The 21,474-nt window shown below is 38.5% G+C and overlaps 1 protein-coding gene across 7 annotated transcripts in view; it reads right to left on the reverse strand.

The window, feature by feature from the left end:
• Positions 1–21,474, reverse strand: part of znf385b (zinc finger protein 385B) — a 139,097-nt gene that overhangs the window by 51,394 nt on the left and 66,229 nt on the right. The window contains exon 1 of one of the 7 annotated variants that reach the window (XM_039683455.2): positions 16,050–16,215. The exons of the other annotated variants lie outside the window; for them this stretch is intronic. Within the exon in view, the coding sequence (XP_039539389.2) occupies positions 16,050–16,059 (10 nt within the window). The 5' untranslated portion in view covers positions 16,060–16,215. Of the gene's footprint in view, positions 1–16,049; positions 16,216–21,474 lie in introns of those variants that run through there. 7 annotated transcript variants of the gene reach the window in all.

Here is a 21,474-nt window from a genome sequence, read left to right on the forward strand (position 1 = left end):
AACATTTTTCTGCAGGAAGTCTTCAGGTTCCTCAGAAAACATTTCCTTCTTCCCTTATTACACACATTATTGCATCATGTTTTGCAATTTATTGTTATATACACTTTTTAAAAGGCTAATTTGTCATTTAGCTGCAAACTGCTGGCTGGAAAAAATCTGTATTTATGGTTAATGTGAATTACCAAATGTGAAAGATTAGCGGTTTGAGAATATAGGATGTCTGATGTTTCAGCTTGAGATGATCAAAATTGTGATTATCTATGATACTGTTCAAAAGAAACATTATATTTCTAATGTCACATATTTTTTTATTCATTAAGACATGCAGTTTCCACAACAACTGATTTTTAACATTGATAATAATAAGACATTTTTCTGGAGTCCCAAATCAGCACGCTTTCTGAAGGAACATGTGACTGAAGGTTTGCATCACAGGAATAACATTTATTTGAAATATTAATAATATTTCACAATATTACTGTTTTTACTATATTATTTATCAAAAAAATGCAGCCTTGGTGAACTTCTTGGGAGACTTGTTATAGAAAATATAAAAAATATATATAAATTGGTTGTAAAATTGGCTTTAAAAGTGTTGGAAGATGTTAAACATTTACAGGAATCAACAAACGATTTATTCTGAGAAAGATCTGCCCAATTAAATCAGAAATGATCTGATCTACATGAAAGTTTGTTGCTTTATAGTAAATACCATAATATAAAACCACCATGAAAAAAAACTGCATTGGAAAATATATTTTAAAAACACATTTGCCAAAATTAAAACTTTGTGATCAGAATTTGTTTGTCCAAAAGTAATAAGTAGAGATTATTTGAGCATTAATAATAATAAAATATCCAGTGCTGGGTTTCTCAAAAGCATCTACAGTAAATGCCATCTCACATCAAAAAACAATAACTATAAAGATAACTATAATAACTTTTAGTAGTGTCCACACCAGAGGACAATATCGTTCTGTTCATTCTAAGCGCTTCAGTTTTGTAGTCAGCTACTTGAAATGCCCGAGCTCTTAAAGCAAGATGGATTCTGATTGGCCGTCAGTGTTTTTATACAGTAGTTCATCAGCTGGAACAAAACATGCTGAAAGTAATTCCAAAGATATAATTTCTCAGTGCCATTATTGTTATAGCCAATAGTTGTGGTGTCTGTGGACTCAGCTATTTTATATATTAAGAACTTTTTTTTTTATTATTGTTTTCGTTATAGTAATCGTCCTTGGTACATAGAACCATTGGCACCAATTGTCTCTACGATCAACTTGGCTCACAATGCTTTTGAGAAAAGCAGCCCAGTTCTATTCTTGTATTTCTAATTTTCTACCTCAAAAGTGCTTACTGTATCACTGTACCTTATATCAAGCTCTTGCCTTTTTATGTCTGGAATATCCATCAGACGGTCAGCGAGAGGAGAGTGTTAGTAGACGCACGTGGGCGTGAGACTATATCCGTCTTGACAGACTTTGAGTTGCAAAGCGCTCGTAGGCCACAAAAGCACAAAGAAACAAACCATCACAGGCCACATCTGATTGTGGAAAAGCAGCAAGTTTAAGTCTACCATTATGCATGTTCAGCCATGAAAACAAGTTTAAAAGTCTAGACCGATGACTTCCAGAGTTATTGAAGAGTCTATAATCAAAGCTTAGAAACAGATCTTCTGTGGAAAAGAATGCCATATAAGTTGTCTGCCTTTTCACAGAGAATGAAGTCTGAAATCGAGAAGCTAAAAAATACAGTATACTCAAATCAGTCTTGACCCAAGTTTCTCTTTCAACTCCGTTTCATCATCTAGCCATGTGCTTCCAAGTCCGAAACGAGAAATGAAACGCCTGAGCAACATCTGGTAGCGGCACTTGTCTCTCAGAGGTTTCCTCTGTGTAAACGGCCAGCAGTCCATTAATACAATCGCAACATACAGTAGCCCAAAAAACATTTGGACACATCAGCAACACTCAAAAATGTTTGAACATCACTGCATTATATTGTAAAAATATCAAAGAAAGACAGCACAAGCAGGTCTTTAAATGATAAAACAATAGATATACTGTGCAAAATGAAAACAATAGCGACCATAATTGTAAAATTTCCAGTTGAAAAGGACACCTATGCGAATATAAATCTACTAAAAATTATCTTCAAACCAGTTAACACTAGAACGGCCACAACGGTCATTTTGACCGTTTTGAATTTTATATCTACAATAACTTTGTTGAAAAAAATAATAAAATCCTGCTGGTACCTGACTTTTCCTAAAATTGTCTGTATTTTCATTTAAAATGATTTTCATATAAATTAAGTTACATAAACGTAAGGCAAAACAAAACAAATGAACATATTTACCTATTTCGGCCATAGACGGTCATATTGACCGCACTGAATTTCGCGATATTTTTTTTGTTAAATATCCCGCGGTTGATCGTGGTCTCTCTCTCTCAACTGTCAACAGAAAGGTCCGACCGGTCACCTCTGTAGTGGTGTTTGCTTTATAATAATTTCTACATTAGTTGTTGATCAGAACTAAGCAAACAAAACCAGACTACAGTTATCAATACGTGCGTTATAGGCTATATCATCAGAGAGTGATTCAGAGTCAGAGTTCACATCAAGGAAAAAGAGACGGCTGCTATCATCAGACACGGTGGATCCAGATGTTCAATTCATATCGGATGATCCTGGTGAGCTCTGCTGCCCTGTCCTGCGCTGTTTGTTTTGCTGCATGGGCTGTTCACTAGTTCTGCTAGTCCTATTATTATTATTAGCCTATTGACCGCTTCGCATATCGTCACTATCTAACATTTTTGTCATAGTTTTTGTCATTCAAACCTAGTTTTTATTTAGTTATCGTCTCGTTTCAGTCTTTGAAAAAATGTGGTTGACGAAAATAATTACGAAAATTATTCGTCAAAGAAATAAACACTGTTTTGAATCTAACGGTCAAAATGACCGTTTGTGGCCGTTCTAGTAGTTTTGGAATTCTGGCACTTCTAGTGTTAAGTCAAAAATAGTGAAAGTTGTTTGCAGATAATTTCCTATTTTGTTATCTAACACAGTGACATTTGTGCAGTTATAAGTGTGCTTTAAGTGCCCAAATCCTTTTTTGAGCGACTGTAGGTCAGGACCGAAGTGCTTATCAGTACTTTGCCTTGTCGGATGGGGCGCCGTGACATTTGCAGTGTTGATGGAGTGAGAGGTTGGACCCTCCCGCAGCGCACGAACGAGATCTGGCGAGAGCCCCTTGGCTCACCTTCACTCTTTCGCAATTTTGAGTGCCGCCATCTGATTTTATTGGACAACGCCATATCAAATAGTGTGTTGTGTGAGGCTGCTTTTTTCCCCAAAGGTTAGCCAATATGCACCTTATCTCACAGGGGCACTCTGAGAGAAAAAAAAAAAGGAATAGAGAATTCATTCTGAATTTAGCCATCTTAAGAGTTCGACAGGATTATCCCCATGCTATCTATAAAACTTGTAAAGTCACAATTTCACGTAAAGCGTTTCACTTTTCACAAAACTCTACTTACAGAGAAATGATTAACTTGAGAACCAATGTAAGAAAAGATTAACAAAGTTTTCCACACACAAATCTAAAATATTTCACCTGAAATAGACTGGTGAACGTGAACCAAATCCAAATTATCCTCCAAAGCACACAATGCAAGAAATATCATACAAATACCGTCCAATGAATCAAAGAAATATGAACCCTGCAGCGCAAAACACAGGATGTGTGTCCTTGAACAAAGTCCTAACAATAATTCAACGGATACAGAACTGCCAAAAATTCACTCACCATAATCACAATGACTGAATTGTAACACTTTGGAACAAACTATGGAATCAAGCAGAGCTTATGAAGTCAAAAGTCTAAGTTTCGGTCTCCTTTCTGCTTGTCTTATTTGGAGCCCACAAGACAACTTTGTGAATAATATCACAGCTTTACAGGAACATCCGTTGTCAGTGATGGGAATTCTGACTCACTGCAAAACAGTGGCTGGCTACATAAACTTCTTAGACTAAGTATTAAAAATTAGCCGTCTAAATTTTTTCTTCAAGACAATTTAAAGTCAGTAACATCAAAAGGCAGAAGGATGTGTACCGACAACTTTTAAGCTGGCTATTATTAAACCTCTTATTAAAAAAATGCAACTTGACCCTAGAGAATTAGTCAATTAAAGGCCGATCTCAAATCTATCCTTTCTGTAAAAAAAATCTAGAAAAGGCCTTTTTTTTTAGAAAGAAATGGAATCTGTGAGGATTTCCGGTCAGGATTTAGACTGTATCATAGTACTACTGAGACAGCTCTCAATAGAGTTACAAATGATTTGCTGTCATCATCCGATCGTGGTTGTATCTCTCTATTAGTGTTACTGGATCTTAGTCCTGCATTTGATACCATCGACCACACCATTCTTTTCAATAGACTCCAAAATGATGTTGGCATTAGGGGAAATGCATTAGCATGGTTTAAATCATACTTATCTGACCGTTATCAGTTTGTAGCAGTAAATGAAGAGATGTCCTATCAATCACAAGTTCAGTATGGTGTACCGCAAGGCTCAGTACTAGGACCGTTGCTTCTCATATATCATTAAGAAGCATGACATTAGTTTTCACTGTTATGCTTATCCTCAGCTCTATATTTCTTCGTGACCGGACAAAACTTAACATTTCACAAAATTAATGGAATGCATAGCTGATGACTGATGAAAATGGATGACTAGTAATTTCCTACTACTTAATTCTGAAAAAAACAGAGTTTCTAATTATTGGACAAAAAACCTCTCCACATAGTAACATAGAATACTGTCTAACACTCGGTCAAGTCTTCGTCGTCAGATAGGAACCTGGGTGTGCTCTTTGATACCAACCAGATCTAAAACATTCTTCCATCTTAAAAATACGGCTAGATTATTGTAATGCTCTACTGGGTGGTTTCCCTGCACGCTTAATAAACAAACTCCAGTTGGCGCTATGTAAATAAATAAAGGTGATTTGACTTGAACGGTCTCATTTAAATTGAAACATAGTCTTACTGCTAGTTGGTCAAACTAGACACCGTCTTAACAAAGACAGGGATAAAAGGGATAAAATATTATTTCATGTCATCATGTGGTCCCCGATATCCCGGTATGGTATATTGAATGCTCTAAATGTTACAATAAAGACAATAAAGTAACTTCATATTTCCTAGTTCAGTTTGTGGCAGACCAATTCAGCTTATAGACACAAAACTAAGAATTTTTAAAATAATAATAATAAATTGAAATAATAAATAAATGTTTCCTATACATAAAATTCCAGCTATTAAATAATGTGATTTGTGAATGATTCATGAAAGAATCATTTAAAACCACAAACTGATTCAACCGATTCAGTGAAAAAGATCCAAGTCAAAGGGATGTTTCATTAACAATACTGTGTGGTCTCCGAGTCCAGGCTGTTTGTTAGGTCTGGTTTTTCGCTCCATCTCTCCAAGGTGGGGATGGAAATGTTGAGGTAGTTTACGTGGAAGGGGGTCTCTGTGGCAGGTGGGATTTAATCAGTTTAATCCTTGTACTGGAAGCAAGAAACCAAGCTGAGAAAGAGAGATAGAGAGAGCGAGGGAGATCTTGAGATGTGGTCACTCACTTGCACCCTGCAGGTCTCTAGCCACCTGCTGCACCAAATGAGCAGCAAAGAGAAATCATGTTGAACCTGCACAGGCTCAAATGTCATTTGAAACCTAATCTAAACCAAGCTGCAATGAAAACCACATCTTTTCACTACAGTAAACACTACAGCAGGGGCATTTCTAGAGATCATAAACATAGCATGTGTTTTTCTACTTCGTACTGCCCTGATTTGGCTGATATTCACATCCACAAGATCAACAGCTGAATTTATGCAATTATAGTATATACAGTAAATGAGGGTGGTGGTGAAGCTTTTCAGATCTAGTTGGAAAAACAAGCAAGACCAGTACTTTGAGTAAATTAGGCCCTCCCAAATTTTGATTGCGTTCCAAACCCAACTGTGAGAGTGACTTTTCCTTTTAAATGGGCATCAGAGAATGATTTCATCACTAATTCCTAAAAAAGGCCTTTCCAAAGAGTGTACGTTATTAGACTGGGTAATGTTGCTTAAGCTTTTGTACAGGGGAAAACAGATACTGTGGTTATGACTTCATATTTTTTCTGGCTGTTACCATTGGAAGCGTAAGAAACCCACTGAACGGGAAACCGAGAAAAGGCTGCGGTGAGATGCAGCTTGCAGAATTAAACAACAGGAGAACACTCTGAATCGCAGAAACACTCATTGCTGACAGTTTGAGGACAATTTCCTACGCCAACAAAGGAAAATGTTTGGGATTAAATGAGCCCACATCTTGCCTGGTATAGATGGGCTTTTTCATTCTTGCCATAAACGATGAACGTTCATTTTTGTAGAGCACAGGCGAAAACCCACACATCTGAATTTGATTCTGCTCGCATAAAGGAGATCTCCGAGGAGTGAAAATAATTCAGCCCAACAGCAGACTGTCTCTGTGATCTACAGCGTTTAGAATATCCGCGAGCAGGTGCACGATTCAACTCAATGGTGGTTTAAAGGAGTAATGCAGACAGAAATGAAAATCCTGTCATCATTTACTCACCCTCTGACATGTCATTCAAAACCTGTATGATTTTAGTTCAACCATGGAGTTACAAAATTATTCATCAGAATGTCAAAGTGGTTCTTTTCCATACAGTAAAAGTGGATAGATGTAAAAGTGGTCCATTCGACCTAGCATTTTTATCAGTGGAATTATGGCTTAAATTTCAGTCCCTCACAAAAATCTATCATGGGACTTCAGAAGCCTCGGAATTTAGTGCACAAGCCTCACTTTTATGGTATATTTTTATAGTGCCATTTTGTCCTTTTTGGAGCTTGACAGTCCCAGTTCACTTTCATTGTATGGAAAAGGTCAGCCTAGCACCTCCTTTTTTTGCATTTCACAGAAGAAAATGAATCGTATGGGTTTGGAACAACGTAAGATAATGATGTTTTAATTTTTGGGAAAAGGTTCTATCAGCGCTACATATTTGGAACCCCTAAAAGGTTCTATACACTCTTAAAAAAGGGTTCCTCTGGGTTCTATAGAACCCTGGGGTTCCATACTTGGCCCATACTTCGGTCCATACTTTTACCATTTTGGAGTTCCATATATGAAGCGGGGGATGGAACCATTTCTGGTTCTAAATAGAACCATTTCTTCTAAGAGTGAATCCAATTTTTGGGATTTCTTTCTTCAGTCTAATACACAAAAAATATATTTAAAATATCTACTTTTGTGTTTACAGAAGAAAGGCATACAGGTTCAGAAAGACATGAGGAAGAGCAAATGATTAAAATAGGATCGGACTGGTTAAACTCAAGGTTGCAGTGCTGAAGAGTTACCAAGTACGCAATCCTATTCATTCATCAATGAGCTTTTTGAGGTCAGCACTTAACCCTGGGTTTCTCCAGAGGGATTGTCCGTGTAATTAGTGCACCATAAGTCACTATGGATAGGAAGTGTCTGCTAAGGAGAGGAACTTCCTTCCATTACTAAGATATTCATTAGAAAAACGACAGTAGGTCAATGATATTAGCTTCAGCTGATGTAAATCCATGCAGAGGAGAGTCTAAGAGAGAGCGACAGAAACATCCCAGTGTGAAATGTACTGAACTGAACCAAAAGAGCATAAAGACACAGTGCTATTATAATACCGCCGTTCAGCTCACGATCCACCACCCACTCACCAAGTTTGTTAAAAACTAGCTGTCTAAAAAACCTTTTTTCATAGTAATTATATTAAAAGAGAACTATGTGTTAGAGCACTTCACTAAAAAAAAATTAGTTTAAATGAATTATTTACTTGCAGCAAAACTGCTCACCGATGCAAAAATAATCTTTTATTTTACAATTGGCTATGGTAAATATCAGGTTTAAATCACTAAGATGCTCTGAAATGACTACACATTGTCTATTTTTATGGATGGTCGAAAGATCAGTAAATGTTGCAAGTCAGATTCAAGCAAAACATATTTGTGGAATTAATAAGTCTGGCCTTGACATTGCCTGACTGTCAAGTGTAAATTGATATGATACTGGAATAGACTAACTATTAGCCAGCTTACATGGCTTTATGAAGTCAGTCATGGATCATAAGTGGTGCTGAAAAGTAAACAGAGGCCATAATTCTGGCACATTCTCTGTCAAGCTAGATGACACAAAGAGTGATATCGCAGCTAGAAGCAGGTAGAATGAGTGACCACAGTCAGATGAAACTACTTAATGTGACGCAGCTGCTCAAATGTGTGTTTTTTGTGTGTGTGTGTGCGTGGAGCCGGTCACATGCAGACAACGCACGCGAAGCCTTCACTATTTCAGGCAAATCTAATAATGTCCTAAATTCAATTTAAATGCAGATTTACAAGCCAGTGCTTCAGGTCCGCATCAGAGCGAGACAGAACGGGCTCAGTCTGTGCCTTTAAACACAATTTGTGAAAACGAAGTTGGTGTGGCTTCTAATAAAAATCTCCTGACAACGGGGTAAATGAAATCATGCCTCACTGCGAGCGTGTGTCCTTGTGCTACAGGGAATGATTACATTGCCAGAAATTGGCAGGTGATGCAATGAACAGCTTGGAATTACAAGAGCATCCACAGGTCACAATGCAGCATTCTCACAAGGCACTGTTTTTCTTACCATCTTCCGTGAATACACAACAAACGGTTTTGGAATTAAATTGAAGAGTTTGTGGGAAGATCTCTAAAAAACTTTAACTAGCAAAAGGAATAACAATTCATCTGATATCTCATTAGCTTAATGGCCATTCTGTTTTTTTGCCAATCAGTATGTGCATATATATATATGTTGTCCTTTCAATTTTTTCTTGTCTGACTCACTTGAATGAAAGGCTCATTATTATGCCTGTCTTTGTCTCTCTCAGGTGAGAATCACCTAATTATACATGATGAGGGCTGGCCTGTTCACATATTTCGTATGTGTTTTGTGGCCTTATTTCAGAAACTTTCATTTTTAAACAATATTCTTTCAAAAATACAAACATGTACATACATGTTGCTCACATATTATGGTAGCCCTGTTTGGGCTAAACAGAGTGTAATTTCACCTGTGCCATTAATATGTTTATAAGCAACTGAAAAAAGTACAAATGTCAGGGCATGTCAGAACATCTCAAGGACCCCAAATACACCTTGGTCCCCACAAATAGTTAATCCTATTTGTTTGAACTTTCTATTCATCAAAGAATCTTGTGTCCAAGTCAGTCACAAAATTTGGCTTTTGTTGAATGGAAAATAAGATGCAAAAACTTTTCTCGAATTGTCTACCATCAGTCCGTTCGGAGCACTCAAAGGGTACTTCAACATTAAATGGGTTCACTTATCTGAAATACTGGTTTTTGAGTTATACAAACACAAGAACGAGACCGCTACAGATTGTTTTGTAACATAGCTGTGAGATATGATGGAAAAGTTTCGCCCCCTCCTTCAGTTGTAAGCGCATTTGTATGCGAGAAGAAGCTTGGTGTTTGCTCTCCTGAGAGGGGGCGGACATACTAAAAGTAAGCGTGCAAATGGAAGTGAGGTCCTCGAGTGAAAGTGCAAATGAGCAGATGTATTTCAGCTATAGCAAGGAAGGTTACTCTCGCTCTCTAAATCCCCCCATGGAATAGTGGGTGGTGAATCTTCTACTCTTATTTTACTCTATATATGCACACAAGAGTGACTCATCGAGATTGACTCAATCCACCTGCAAGAGATGATGGATGGAAAGAGAGATAAAGGCTAAAAGAAACAGAGGAGGAGGAGGAAGGAATCATAGGGCAAAATCTAAAGCCAACTTTTTGTTTTTGGACGCTTAGAAGATGCATTGTATCCCACTGCAAGAATCCACAGCTGTCACCCCCTCACCATCAGAATGAAGTGCAGGAGATCTGCGTGTCCAGGGATTGATCGTTCAGTGAGATATACACTTGTGTTGACAGAAGGATTAGAGGTTCTCGGGAGGATAATAACTGGAGACAATGCACTGGGAACGTTCAAGAGATCCATCACCTGCTTTCTGGACACCTGTGAACTCAACGCACTGAGACGTGCCAACATAGGGACCGCAACTAAATCTGTGTCCACTCTGGGGAGGTTGGGAAAGGAAATATTCAGCCTGATGAGAGACATGAATCAGCTACGCACTGTTGGCAAAAAAGAGCATGAAAGAAATACCACCAACATTATCAGTCCCAAGGTCTGCACTACAAAGAACAATAAAACATGGCACACCAAAGCAAAACCACCAGAAAGAAAGAAAGAAAAAATGTCTGATATGTTGGCAGCTTGTCAATAATATGATTACTAGTTTCTCTAGGGATTCTCAGAAGACTGTATCAAGACAAAAAAGATGATTTCATCCCAATATCTCAGTAAAAAAGCTGGGATAAAGAAAGGGGAAGAGTAAAATTGAAATAAATGTTTACACTTCCAAAATAAAATGTGAGTGGTTTTGCTTTAGCACAATTTCCAGTCACAATTCAAACATCCAGTTGTTTGTTGTTATGCGATTGATTGCTATAGTGCAGTGGAGTTTAACATGGTTGAGTGTTCGAAATGGGAATGGTTGAGTGTTTTCTATCACTGTAAAAAAATGTTGTTATCACAACATTTTTACTTTTGTCAAATCAACTTAAATAATTTATTTAGTTCAGATAACTTATTATTTTGAGTTTCTGATGATTAAATCAATCTCCATTGTATTAACTCACTTTTTCCAGTTCAATCAATTTTAAGGCAACCAGGTTACTTAATTTTTTAAGTTAAACCAACAATATTCTTTCAATTTATACCCATGGTCACACAAGACCTTACTCTGCTCAATTTTATTCACATCACATGCATTGGGTAAGCTCAGTGGAAACGCAAGATTTTTTACCTTCCAAAAGAGGATCGAAACAACAACAGAACAGACAAACTTAGAAGCTTTGGAGCACACGTGATTTATAAACCCAGAATGACCCAGCAAAATTATATGGGATCATACCATATCGGATAAGATACAATCTGGATTTTAAACAAAACAACAGAAAAACCTAAAACCAAACCTTAAGTATGAGCAACAATAATGGTGTTTTTTTGATTTAGCAATCAGCTGATAAGTAAAAGCTTATAGAAATGCAAATAGACGCAGCGCAAATCAAACACAGAGATTTACGGGGACAGTAATGCTTGAAAAAGGGGAGATCAAGAAAAAAAAAACGCGAACAACGGTTAAGTCACCAACATCTGTTCTGCAAAGAACAATAACAAGATCATTAAAGCATGCTGTCACGGGATCTCTGGTACATGACAGGGGGAGCTTGTTTCATTACTCACACTAAGAACAAAATATGTCAGATTCAGCGTGCAGTGACACAAGGCCCCCTGAAAACTGATCTGCATTTACAAACCTCCCGTAAAGTGCGAGCGATAGAATTAAAGGAGAGCATGAATCAGGTGAGATTGCCATATAAAAGCATCAGCCAGCTGGGATTAAATTACACACACATTTGCTCGTTTCATGTGGCTTGGCGTGCGTAAGTTAATGCAATATCCAAGTGGGCTGTTTTTGTGTTTTACACACAAGAATGGTAAAAAAAAAAGGAAATGTAAATATCACCCTCATAAGAGGACGCTCATGTTTGCAGCCATCAACGTGCTTGTATCCGAACGCAACACTCTTGCTGTGCAAATTACTTTCATAAAGTGATTTTACCAGCGGCAGTACTTGTTGTTTCAGCTCTGTGGTTTCCATGGAGACTAAGGAACAGTGGGAACGGGAGAACCTCTTGTCACGCTCGAGCCCAAACTCCGTCCCTAATGCTTGTTTCCAAGCGAGGCTCTCTCTGGTAACAACATCCCTTGAGCAGACAGACACATAGACAGACAGACCGCCCCCTCCGGCCACCCGTGCTAATGTGCTGTAGGCTGTTTTTTTGGTCAAAGAATCTCAAATGTTTGCTAAAAGCCAGCTCTTAGCGTTGCCAACTTGGCAAGCCGCTACAAACCCCCAGGGCTGGTTTGAAACGTACCTTGCATTGGCCCCGGTGGGTTTGCTCTCGCGGCGCGTGGGCCGATGCTCTAAGTGACTGCGCTCTCTCTCCCCAATGCATTCCTTGATTTTACTTTATCAAACAGTATTGGCCATTAATATTCAGTGCAGTGAGAAGCATACAAGGGCATGCAAATCAAATCCTGTCGAGAGGATTATTGCATCGCTCAAAGCTACGGCTGACATATTGGCTGTGTACGTCTGCTGTGCCGTTCCTCCTAGGCAGGAGTTAGACTTTTGCATCAGTTAAAACCAAAACGGTGGCTGTATTAACCTAAGGTCAGTGAGAGAGCCCTGTAGATTTATCACTGTTTCTGCTGACAGGGTTGTTTGCTATAACAAATGTTTGCAATTACGATTACTTCGCAGTGAAGCGTGGAAGAGCGCTTCGACTCTAATTACAGATAAGAGACGAGAGATCAGGTCCACAAATGGTGACCAGGGTAATTGTCATGCATATCAGTGCAGCCTACCATGGCAACACAAGACAATTGGTACCTGCAAACTTATTTCCCTTAATGATTTGGAAATATTTTAAAACAATGGACCTCAAAGTCTTACTCGTTTTGCATACTGATAGATCTGAGCTTAAAGGGATATTACAGCAAAACATGATTCTGTGATCATTTACTCGTTTCAAAACTGCATGACTACATGAATGAGATTAATGTAAGTAAATGTAAGAAACGACATTAAATGTTAGAAAATGGAATTTTTTAAGGCATTTAAATAATTCATACAGAAGAAATGATATTTCTGAGACCCGTGTTATCAAGTTAAAATTGTTTACAGCATCAGTCAAAAGAAAACAATGTGATGCTCACAGCAATAGTACAGTGGGATGTACGAAACTAAGCACTTGTCATTAGCCTTTATTTATGTTTATTGTTCAATTATTGTCCACTTAATTTTGATTTGTTAATATTTGGTCACTTTCTTACTCAAAAAAAAACAACAACAAAAAAACAAGTGACAATAAAAACTTTTTCAGACTTTAAATAAATGCTGTTCTTCTGATTAAATCTGATTAAATAATTAAATAATCTTAAAAAAAAAAATGTATTATACTTTCCCCCAAAAAAAGCAATACAACTTTTTTCAACATTTTAATAATAGGAAATGTTTCTTGAGCACCTAATCATTAAAATTAACATATTGGAATGATTTCTGAAGGATTTAGTGACGCTGAAGACTGGAGTAATCACAGTCTTTGTATCACAGGAATAAATTACATTTTAAATCATAACAATATTTCAAAATATTATTGTTTTAATGTAGTTTTGATCAAATAAATGCAGCCTTGGTAAAAAATGAGAGCGACTACTTTCAAAAACATTAAAAATAGTACTAACCCCAAACTTATATAGACGAATATCAACAAATATAAGTGTACATTTAGATAAGCGAGTATGAAAGCACACTTTTCCAATGTGTACCAATGAATCTGTATTTTTACGTTCTTTATTCAAAATACTTATAAGTCAGAAAAGGAACATGCACATGCATTTTTTGATGATTTTAAAGCATAACATAATTGTGAAACTGTTAAAAAGGGAAGCACAACTGGATTGGAGAGTATGCATCATTATTAAGATGGTCTCAAGAAGTATAGCAACCCAAAGAGCATTCCTTAAGCTCGGCTTCTAAAACCCAACTACAGATTCCTCTGTAAGAAAGAGAAAACGGTGAGAGAGAAAAAAAGAGCAAGGAAGTGAGAGAGAGAGAGGGAGCGAGAGAAAGAAAGAGCGCTTTTAGCTTTTCCCTATATCAACAAAACCTCCTATGCTCACAGGGGATGATGTTCAAATACAGTGCTTAAATATTTAATCACATATACACCAATTTAAGAAACCTGATTATGCAAATGCCTCCATTACTTTCTGAAATTAAATGATGCAGAACATTATTTTGGGCATGTGTAATGTCGTGAATGTTTAAATATATCTGTGTGGGCATAAATACTACTAAAAATGGTAGTAGTGGGTGAGGAAGAACCTGGAGAACAAACAAATTTTCGATTAGTATTCTAACGAGACCAGAAGTCATGTACTACACCTACACACTGTGAACAGAACATGATGCACTTGTTTGAAAGAGAGAAAAAGAAACAACATAATCAATAAGAGAAATAATAATAATAATAATCAGGGCTTGACCTCAACACCTGCCAAATGCGAGTGTATTTCAGCAGTGGTATGTAACGCAGTCACTCCGACTAGCAACTTTGGCGGGTTGAATTTAGTATATAATATACATTTGATAGTTGTAATCTTGAAAATATAAATAATCTGAAATAAAAAAACCAAATGCAATGTATTGTTGTCAAATATATAGATTTTTGGATGCATAGCGATACTAAAATATTTCTGAAACGCTTACCCATTATCTGCATAATAGATGCACGATACCAGCACGATATTTCATCTCTCCAAAGGTGAGTCGGAGGCACACAAACCCGCTTGGATTCGGCGAGGGATTGCGCAAAATTTTACTCTCGCAGATTTTGTGCTCACTACTTATTGCGCTTAATCAAATACATTCAAAATAATGTCAAAATGCATGTCTTGGCGAGTATTCACGTAATGCGTAACAGTATAGTGGATCTGCGTGTCAGGTCTTAAAGTGACAGCAGCCTAATATACCTGCTGCCAAATTACGAGATAATATTAAAAAATATCTATATGGCAGTTTTCCCCCATCGTATCGATGTCAAAATTGTGGCTAGTAACTTTTGAAAACCCATTAGCCATTAGCATTTATTAAATTAAAATTAAAATGATTTCTACGCCACTTTCGTCAAAAATTGTACGTTTTCCCTGAGGACTCCCACCTTCATTATCCAACAGATAGTCTCGGCCCAATCTCATGCCATGCTATGTCGGGATCATTAAACGGGACAATGTTTTGATATAAATCACCAAATCACCCCGCTTAGAGTCACTTACTTATAGGCTCCCTTATAGAATAAACTGGGGCAGAAAAATATTTGTATATATATATAAAAAAATCTTGCACTAAACTAATTTCCTTAGATCACTCCATTGGTGCAAAGGAGCTGCAAGCTTAACGAAGCTGCTAAAGTTCTGGCAAAGGGCTGAGACCCCCAGGTCTTCTCCACGGGGGGCTTCGGATGACTGGCAGACGGCCGCGCAGCAACCATCAACAGCAATTTCAAACCTCTATTCCCCACAGACACGCTGATTATTCCAAGTCGCACTCCTCTGGAATGTGACACTGCATTAGTACTTCATCGAACGAGACGCTCCTGAGAGAGGCTTTCCATCTTGCTCGTATCAATGAGCTTTCGGAGGAGCACACGAACACCCACACGTAAGCACCAATGTCACGCTACGAGGGCGATCAGCACACGCTCTAAGCGGGTAGGTGTGGGTTGCGTGAGCAAATTCTGGAAACAATATGTTCAGAGTGAAAAAGTCAAGTGCTTAACCTAACCAAGACTTGAAACAATTCAAGACTTGAAAAATGAAAATGAAAAAATAGAGAAAATTTAAATTCTGGTCATACTGTAAGCCATCGGGCACAGTATAATATCACATTTCTGATCTTTAACTGAGCTATCGATTGTCTTTAATGCTATAAGGATTCAGACAGTCTTTTCAGTGAAGTTCGTGTCAGGCGAGATAAGGTGTCACGCTGTATTAGTATTGGAACAAACTTAACCCACATAAACAAAACAACGGTGCTGACAGGATCTCTTACATAAATCCAGAGCACAGTCGTATTTCAAAGCTCAGCTCCCCTGGCAAACACACAGAGCAAAGCCAAACCGAACAAATCACAAGCTGCTTTCAACTATATCTGGAATCACGGCAGGTCCAGTCCGGCACATTCTTTAAGATGTTCACCGCTGTATCGCATGCAGACAAAATCGATGCCGCTACCCTGAGTGTAAAGCGTACTCACCTAAAAGCATGGCTGTGTGTTTAGCGCTTTAGGTGCTGCTGGTGAGGGTTTCTGTGCCGGTCAAGCTCAGTGATGAAGCACTCGTGCAGGAGCAGTCCGTGCGGTACAGCGCTGACAGAGAGAGAATGCACTCTGAACGCGTGCTGCTCTCAGCTGAGATGAAGCGAAGAGAGAGAGAGAGCGAGAGAGAGAGAGAGAGAGAGAGAGAGAGTCTACCCAGAGACGGATTCGGCAGATGCGGCTCCCACAGTCCCTCTGAGCGTGGAGAATAAGGGAAAATCTGGGTCGCTGCACTGTGGATGTGGCACGAGAATCTGTGTAAAATCAGCGAAGCAGCTGATCGGACGGGTTTTTGGATGATCTGCTTTGGAAATCGTGCACCTGGCTGTGAATCAGCTCGTAGGAATCTGGATCTCGTAAATCAGGGGCAATCCCAGCCTCACTTTGTGAACGCTGGAACACAGACTGGTCACTCAAATAATATAGAAAGATTCAGCGTTGGAGAGTGAGTCCTATAAGGGCTACAAAAGATTTGTTTGAAAGAAATGTCCTTTACAAAAGAACGGTGAGGGGGTGCACAAAAAAGTCGAGAAATTTGTAAATGTGCGTGGCAAAAAAACTGGAGTAATCACAGTCTTCGTATCACAGGAATAAATTACATTTTTAATCATAACAATATTTCAAAATATTATTGTTTTAATGTAGTTTTGATCAAATAAATGCAGCCTTGGTAAAAAATGAGAGCGACTACTTTCAAAAACATTAAAAATAGTACAAAATAAATCCTATTTTACCAACATGTGATTATCATATGATTATCATAATGTGAAGGGGTTTTTTTCAGTCTGAATTGAATGTGCACACGACCGTTTTTAACTAAACAAAGATAACATTATGCATTTTGGACATTCATTTACATGACAATGGCGTTTTCGGGGCCTGAAAAAAGTTTTCAAAGTGCTTTTTTTATAAAGTCTCAGTGTAAACTGCAAAAATGCGAATTTTTGAAAACTGTGACATCATGAGCCTGCGTATTACTTTCTCAGTCAATAGGCATGTAGCATTTCTTTACAAGGTCACCGCCAAATACTGGACAAGCAACATAATGCAGTGTTTTTAGTCATTTTCACAGATCCGTGTGAATGGGGATCGGTTTTTTAGTAAACACGCCTGATTGAGTGTTCCAATTAAGTTGAGGGTGAAAACAAACATACCAGTGCAGTTTTTAATTTATGAAAAGATTACTCTTATGATTTGGTTGTTATAACTCCTTAAAGTTACTGGTTTAAATTGGTTTGACGAGTTCTTCGATGAATTGGTTACTGAATCACTGAATCTCGAGTCCATATTTTAATGGTCTTGGTCTTGTCATGGACTCGTGTGCATTTGGACTCGGAATTGACTCGTACTCGAACATTTTTTTTTTTAGGACTCGGACTTATTCCAGAGTCCACTCGAGTTCAATTCAAAATATTTTTCATAATTATTAATGTATGTTAATACATACATAATATTTCTTTAAATTGATTGACACGCCCAGTGATTGGTGATTTTCTAGTGCGCAACTGCGCATGACAAATTGTAATAAAATTACTTTTAACACCACCTACTATGTGGCCTTTTTTACCCTAAACTGATCATATTTGTTAAACTCTAAGTAAATTCAGTAAAAAAAAAGGGTTTCTCTAAGTAAATAAAAGTAAATTAGGTAATCAACCCTCACTGGTCTCGGTCTCGACTCGGACTCGACCGTTTCTGGTCTCGGACTCGGCTCTCTATGGACTCGGTCTTGACTCGGACTCGACTCTCTCTGGTCTCTGTCTCGACTCGGACTCGAGTGAGGTGGTCTCGACTACAACACTGGAATCAACTGACAAGTAGTTATTCATGTGACAATGCATAGTTAATTATTTGCAGATACAAGATTCTAAGATTTACTGTGGCAGAACACCTATCATCTGTGTCCAAAAGAAAACCAGCAACCTTGACAAAGTAATATAGACACAGTAAATAAAACCAAACAACAGAACAGATCTGCACATCATCCACCAAGATAAGCGACAGTGCCAGCAATGAAAACAAAACAAAATCGTGACTGAGCTGCAGCGATGTGCCGCATATGCAGAGAAATCATAATGTGATTCTGTCATATCAGACCCTGCGTGTGTAAATATCCCAGGAGCGTTAACAAAACCAGATCCGCTCTCTGAGAAAACAACTGACCACAGAGTGACTTTATAAAGGAAACTTTCTGATATATAAAGACACAGGTGGAGAGGAGGTGCAAATCTAGGGGTGAAACATCTGTGCATGGGCTTTTTTTTTTTTAGGTCTCAAAGCCCTTCATCTGGTGTTGGGTTTCTCATGGAACATTTTGAAAGAAATTACACAGAATGCTCTAGGATCAAGTTACTCTTCTGGCTAGCGATGAGTGCAAGACCCCACATCCAAGAATACAACAGTTCACGACATGTAAATCCGACGGCTTACAAAGGAGAGATAGACAGATGCGTCATGGGTGCAGTTGAGGAAGGGCAGAGAACAAAACGGAACAAACAGAACTTCTACTTTCACACAACCTCCTTTTTGAAGAGTCCATGTAATGCCTAGATCTGGTTTCCAACCTACACGTTCGACCTGAATGGAACTCGTAATCACAGTCCACTCGGACATACCAAAAGTATTATTTTAGTGTCTTAGATTAGGTTGCACAGTCCATAAAAGTTACAATGAGATGACCAACCTGTCATAGCAGAGGCAATTTTCGTCTCATTTTCTGCGGAAATCCGTTTCGGAGAAAAATAATTTTGCACAACAACGCTTCACGCTTCTCTCAGCGCCTCAGTCCCGATCATCTCGACAAATATTCCAGCGTCCAGTCGGTGCCCTAGAGCCTAGGAGGTTATGAAGGGTTATCACACCCTCCCCTCCAGGAGGTGCTGATGTGATTTACCGGGACAGGGACAGCGGCATCTGTTTGCAACATTTCAGCAACTAAAAGTTTGTCTCCTTCTCTGGTTACAGTGCTGGATAGAGAGGCCTTACAAGCGCTGATCACTTAGCAGACTGCCTCCATTACGTGCCGAATACTACTCTAACCTTTCTCTGTTTACATCAACATGCAAAGCTAAGGGGGAACTATAAATATATGAAGCATATCAAGGATTCTTTCCATTGACAAAACAAAGCAGTCTTGAATTTGGAGCACTGTACAGTGTTAAAGATGTAGTGCGCCAATTCTGCCCCACAATTTGCATTACTTAAAAGGATAGTTCACCCAAAAATGAAAGTGCGGTCATAATTTTTCTGCCTCCCGCCATTCCAAACCCGTGAGACTTAAATTTTCTAAACACAAATGAAATATTTTTCAAATCAAATCACACAAGTTAATTTGATTCTTTAGGGTCTAAATGAAAAGTTTGTAATATACTTTCATTAAAATTTCTCATTGGTATTGTAAGAAAACACTAATTTTACCAGGTCAAAAACAGCTCTGTTTTCAGCCCGTCATTTCAGTGCATATGCCTTTAAATGGTAACCCAGCAAACAAATTTAGGTTCTGGGAACGTTAGTTTTTGGTTCCCAGAACGTTCCTAGAACTTTCCCTTAAGGTTAAGGGAACGTCCCCGCAACATTCATTCTCCTTACGTTATAAAAATGGAACCTAAAAATAACCTACATGGAACGTTCCTATTATGTTCGTGTTTGGTTCACAAAAAAAATAACCTCATGAGACCACTCGGGAACGTTTGGGGAACGTTCTGTGTTTGCTGGGAATGAGCTTCGCTTACTTCGTCCCTCTGTTCTGCGGCCGTTTTGACACAATGCCCAGGGAGTGTTGCCTTGACAACAGTTGGGGACACATGTCAGGACACATCTGTGCAATCGTATCAGTTTGAACCGGAGTCGGACCCGGAACAAGATGACGGCCGCAAAGAAGTTCGACAATTAAGGCACGGACAGGACGTTTCTGAATGGTTGGTTAACGTAATGTCACTTTGATCTATCTTTGTATGTACTGGCAGGGTAGAGTAACTTGAGTAAAAGCAATTTGCAAAGATTAATATAAAGTTTAGTTACATTTTACACTCACTTCTTCTGGAGGTGCAGCAGGGACATGAATAGTTGGTAGCGATTCGTTTTTTAGGAGCAGCTTCTTAGTAAAACAGCTTTATATTAGGGATGGCGAAAACTAAAAATTTTCTTGACCGACCACCGAGCCTCATTAGCCGGTTGAAACTGGTTAACCGTTTGGTTTAAAATTTGAAATAACAGCCATTTTGAGCCGCGCCTGCAATTTCACAACTCTGTCGCATCTCTCTGCCGTTCTGCCTCCCACTTACACAAACACACACTGCCCCGACGCCGCCCTTCCACTCATGTCACTTTTTTAAAATACCCATACAGCGCGAAACATGAGCCCCGCAAACGCGGCGCCAAGGAGCTTGTATGTAATCGGAGGACAAATGGCTCCTTTTTAGTTTCGAAATGGTTTGGGTACAAGGTGATCGCATTGAAAATAAAGGCGTTAGTCTAGCGTTAGAAGCTCATTTGAAACATTGCCGTGGCTCATTCAAGAAAATGACTTTGAAAAATAGTTTGAGGTAACGTTAACGTTAGTGCTAACAATAATAAAGAAAGATGATGATGATCATCACCTTACCATTGAATTGTAGATGTAATGTATTTCCAAATTACATCTGTGTCATTCTTTTAGGTGAAATGGTCCCACACACTATTTTCTTTGCATGCCGACAACTTTGATCGGTTAACGTTGATACAGTCAACCATCGGTCAAACGGTCTTCGGTTAACATCCCTACTTTATATTGACCCTCGTTTATAAAGCAGTCTGGTGAGAAAAGATTTGCGAATCGCACAAACATGAAAGCATTGACATTGCTCGTGGGGAATATTCCCTTCGAAAACAAAACTCAGCCACTGTGTCGTCACCGGTTCGGATTTAGGAACATCAAAATGACTATGTTTCTTATTACACCCAAGAACAGAACACCACAATCGCTAAGATGCTATTCTGCTCCAGCGCATCAAGAACGGCGGACTATGATGACAGCTCGCTCAGGGCAGGGATGTGTTGAAACGCAGCTGTCAGTCAACAATCGGCTCGATTTGAGACAGGGGAAAACATACAAGGAGATTAAAACAAAACACTGGATAGATTTTTATTATTATATGATGGTTGTGTACAGGCACAACTTGAAAAAGTGCATGTACTTTTGCATGACCCCTTTAACAAAAAGGTTTGTCACTCCACTGAAAATCCAAGTAACCAGAACTTCTGAGATCCAAACATATCATAGGAGTCGCAAAATGAATCCATATGAATTGAGCGGTCACATAATCCAAGTTTTGTTATGAGATGCAATCGTTTTATATGAAGAACAGATTTAATTAGATCTAAACAA

This window comes from Pimephales promelas, chromosome 7 (assembly GCF_988280905.1).
Source record: "Pimephales promelas chromosome 7, fPimPro1.hap1.1, whole genome shotgun sequence".
Classification (NCBI taxonomy): domain Eukaryota; kingdom Metazoa; phylum Chordata; class Actinopteri; order Cypriniformes; family Leuciscidae; genus Pimephales; species Pimephales promelas.